This window comes from Nicotiana attenuata, chromosome 7 (assembly GCF_001879085.1).
Source record: "Nicotiana attenuata strain UT chromosome 7, NIATTr2, whole genome shotgun sequence".
NCBI lineage: Eukaryota > Viridiplantae > Streptophyta > Magnoliopsida > Solanales > Solanaceae > Nicotiana > Nicotiana attenuata.
In genome coordinates this window covers 56,354,325-56,358,948 of record NC_031995.1, presented here as the reverse complement: position 1 = coordinate 56,358,948, position 4,624 = coordinate 56,354,325, and the positions used below count along the sequence as shown (strand labels likewise).

General features: G+C 32.6%; 1 protein-coding gene across 1 annotated transcript in view; it reads right to left on the bottom strand.

Annotated features, from left to right (window-relative positions):
- Positions 1-3,077, bottom strand: part of LOC109229131 (protein NRT1/ PTR FAMILY 4.3-like) — a 5,172-nt gene extending 2,095 nt beyond the window's left edge. The window contains exons 1-3 of the mRNA XM_019394465.1: positions 2,806-3,077; positions 1,907-2,124; positions 872-1,315 (exon numbers count right to left, since the gene is read on the bottom strand). Of these exons, the coding sequence (XP_019250010.1) occupies positions 872-1,315; positions 1,907-2,124; positions 2,806-2,926 (783 nt within the window). The 5' untranslated portion in view covers positions 2,927-3,077. The remainder of the gene's footprint in view (positions 1-871; positions 1,316-1,906; positions 2,125-2,805) is intronic.

Here is a 4,624-nt window from a genome sequence, read left to right as displayed (position 1 = left end):
GGGTTAGTATAGGATAATGGAAGGAGCCAAATCCTCCGACAGATATATAATATGGGCACCTTAATGACTCTTTCGTGGAACATGAATAGAAGACAACACTTGCACTTTCATTATTCAAATTATTTAATTTAACAAATGGAGGGATTTTATTTTAATGGTGTCAGAGAAAGAGAACAAAATTGCATCCATAATCAACAGAGCCAAATCAATAAAAGTCTCACAGATTCGAAACTAAAATAGCATAAACAAAGTATTTAAGTGGTACCCAACACTATTCTAGTTCATAATTAGACATCCTAGTAATTAATAATGTAACATAAAGGCCAAAGAAAGAGGCGAAGTCAATGATGAACTACAATCAAGGAATCTAAAATAAACATGAAAAAATAACATAAACTTTTTACATGGCTAGTTGACACAAAAAACATAAATAAAAATTTAGCTAACAGAGACAATATATGTAGCTTTTACACTATCTACTCCAGTTTATGTGAACCTATTTCCTTTTTGGTCAGTTACAAAAAGAACGACCCCTCTCTAAATTTGAAAATAATTTAGCTTAAACTAACTCTACCATTAATGAGAAACATTTATAACCACACAAATACTCTGGACCCTCTTTCGACTTGTTTAGGACCACAAATTCAAAAGTCTTCATTATTTATTAAACTTTGTGCATGCCCAATCAAAAATGTTCACATAAATTGGAACGGAGGGAGTATGTGTTTTAACCTATTGTGTAAATTATTCGTCTTAGTTTTCAGGTAATTAATTTCCTGTATTTACACTTTATACGACCTGATATTCTAAGATTTCTTGAACACTGTCGGTATAGAAGTTGACCTCAAAAACATAGAAAAATAAAAAGTACCTGTGCCATAGGAGTGAAGATACTTCCTTGAGGAGGTTTGTTTCTGTAAAAAAGTGTACCACCAACTAAGCTGATTAATCCCATAGCCATGGCAGCAGCAGAGATTCCAAAGCCAAGGTCCATTCCAGAACGTGTTTGGACCCAAACCAGAACAGTAAGAGCAATGAGTTCGCCCATGGAGAAGGCAAAATATGCAGCATTGAAATATCTGGAAAGTTGTTTGGTCTGCTTTGGATTGTCTTGGTAATTAAATTGGTCAGCACCATGAGCTATCATGTTTGGCTTCACACAACCACTCCCTAATGCCACCAAATACAGTGCTGTAAAAAATATTAAAGCTTTTAAACCCTTTGCCTCCACACAATGCTCTCCATCAGTTAGCATATTGCAATTTGGTGGCTTTAGCTGTGGCAGGTGGGCTTGGACTGACAGTAGTATGAAGCCCTACAAATATTACAACAAATTAATTTTTTTGGAAATAACTTCAAGAATATAATTTGGTAGAATAGATAATGCGTACAATCTTGATTTCAATGATAATCCTATTTCCTCTTTTTAACTTTTTGTTATTCAGAGGTGACTATTTCTCAAAGTAACCAAAACAGAATAAATGAAGGTAAATTCTTGTTTCTTCAATAGTGATGTCCGGATTAATTTGCATGTATTTCAATAATTTTATTGTGTGCTTGCTGCCTTCCACAAGTACAACTCTGTCCATTATTAGGCAGATAAGAAAAAATCACATAGGATATTTTCTTTGGAAACCAATAAATTCTTGCTCGGACTCTTTAATAACATGACAAGGACAGGGAGAAAAAGTACTGGGTTTCAACAGTTATCAATCCAGAATTGGATTATTTAAGGACCATATCCAAGAGGTCAAAGCAAAGTGTGAATTTAACCAAAAATGTGAACTTGACACAACACACATTAAATGCTTGATGTCTTTTTCTTATCTTTTTCTTTATATATATGACAAACATAGAAAGGGTAGAAAGAGACAAAATGAAAGATAAAGAATGAATATATACGTACCGAAAGTTCGACAAAGCCAAAGATGAGCATGGTCCAGAAGCAACCAAGATAAGAGTCGGAGAGGTAACCTCCAAGCAGTGCAAGAAGAAAAACTGTCCCAATAAAGTTTGTCACTACGTTTGCAGATTTTGATAATGAAAAGTGCATCTCATTTATCACATATGTTATGAGATTATTCCCAACTGCTGCTATTGCCATTATCTCAAATCCTTGAACCCCTGCACATACAAAAAAGCACCATTAAACAAATGAATAAATAATAAATGATGGCAATATACAAGCTGGTCAAATGAAACAAGTGCCATTTTCTAATAACCAACAAAAATAAGGTACAAGACAGTCAGAGGTGGATCTTACAATTTAAATCTGATGAGTTCGACTTTTAAAATTTTTAATATTAAAATTTAATATTTATAAAAATAATATTAATTTTTCACGTATATATTTAAACTCTATATAAAAGATAATGGGTTTGGTTGAACTCGCAGCACCACTGCCTTGGCCAATTGAAGGATTCTTTTCATCTCATCTAAAACAAGAGAAAGAAAAACAGAAAGAGTAATGCTTTTGACAAGGCAAAAAAAAAAAAAAAAGAGAGACTGTTGCTAGAAGTTAATAAAGACTACTAATGGAGAAACCAGCCCAATTTACATATCTACACTTGAAGTTATCTTTAAACTAACTACGAATGCGGTGCACTAGATGCTTTTCACTTAACCAGAGTTCCCGGGTTCGAGCCTAATTATGAAACAATCTTTGATAGAGCGCGCTTTCCCCAAATTCGAATATAATCGGGCTTATATCCGGGCTTCCACACAGGGTGGAAAACCAAAAAAATATTTAAACTGATCTCTCAAGCAGAAAAGGGAAGAAGAGAGAGAAAGGGGATGAATGGATACCAAGAACAAAAGCAGCAGCTTTCATTCCTCCATGTTTCAAGGAGTTTGAAGGTTTGCCTCTCCAATCAAGAGTAGTCTCTTCAGAAATATTATTTCCTTTGTAGTCCTGCCTTCTCTCCATTGCACTTCCCTCAGAATTAATCTATTGTCCAAGAGAAAGAAAAACAAATAATAGAGAAAAGACAACAAACTCCTTCTTGACCTTGCCCTCACACTCTAGTTGTGACTTGTGAGAGAACTAAGAAGAAACGTGAGAGGAGTAGTCTTATGCTCTATTGTGTGTTTTGTGCTGAAAATGAGGCAAGTGGCCCTCCTATTTATACACTTGTTTTTTCTGTTTTGACTCTTTGAAGGCTGTTGGATATTGTGACTAGGCTTTTAAGTTCTGTTTATTGATAGTGTATTACACTGGCAAGTTAAGGTAACCAACACTAATAGATAATTCCATGTGCTAAATTCTGATTAGATTACATAGAAAATCAACAAAGTAACTTTTTTATAACAAGTTAAAGTACACTAATGGTGTAAAAGTTATTCCATTTGTGATAATTTATGTGATGTATTTTCCTTTTTGATTTGTATAAAAAATGTGATATTTTTATCTATTTTGAAATAATTTAACTTTAAATTTCTCTTCACCAAAAATTAATGAGAAATTTATAGGCACATGAATATCTCTAACTTATTTTAGATTACAAGTTTAAAGTTTTTTGTTTGTTAAATTACATACGAATTCAAACAATATTACCTAAAATAGCACGGAGGTAGTATTATTTACATAATGAATGTATCTCAACTAAATCCTTGTGACAAACAGACACCACTTTCTTCATCTATAATTTTCCATAAATTGAGGCCACTTCATTGCAGTCTCCTAGTGTCAACTTTCACATTGTAGGAAAATACTCTTCTTTAATTAGAAGAAAGGAGAAGAACTTTTGGAAAGTGGGTTTTTTGGGTTAGGCCTTCTTAGTCAAAAAGAATAAATATATATAACCTATCTTTGTCATTCCTCCTTTTGGGTAAGTGCATCAATAACCATTTTTAAGGCTTTCAAGTATGTCAATAATTTATAATATATTTAAAGATTAACTAATTTATTCAAATTTCAGGACTATCCTGAATTTAGAAATTCAGGACTTAGTGTTCTGAATTTTGAGCTGCTAATTTAAAATTCATGATTAAGTGTCCTGAATTTCTGAACTACTAATTTAAAATTCAGGACATAAAATTCGAACTTTAGGACATAAATTTCGAGCTTTAGGACACGATGTCCTGAAGTTTGAATTTTGAGATTTAAACTCTAGGACGCCCGGTCCTGAAATTTAAACAAAATTGTGTAATATTTAAATACATTGTAATCCGTAGATATATTTTAAACAACATACTTAATAGTGACTACCCGATGTCATTATCACACTCCTTTTCCTCGTTTATTCTTTTTTTCAAGAGATGCTTATCCTTAAATCTTTATCTTAGATTTCAGCAACCCATCTCGCTAGAACAGCTTCCAGTCAAAGTGAATTAGGTGTGGTGAAGGTCAATATTTTATACTAGTAATATTCAAGAAAATGCAATGTAAATGTTGACACTTCTAAAAGGTAAGATGTTTTTTAGTTTTTAGTTTTTAGTTTTTAGTTTTAAAAGGTAAGTTATTTAAATTTGACACCTTAATAAGTATTGTGAGAATCAAGCCCCTGCCATGCCTCTCTTTAAATTGAAAATGTAGTCAAAGGTTGACCTTACCTTTTCATCCTTAATTTTTTCAAATCAAGATATGATCTTTGTTTAGTCCAATTATCTTTATTTTTATATTGAC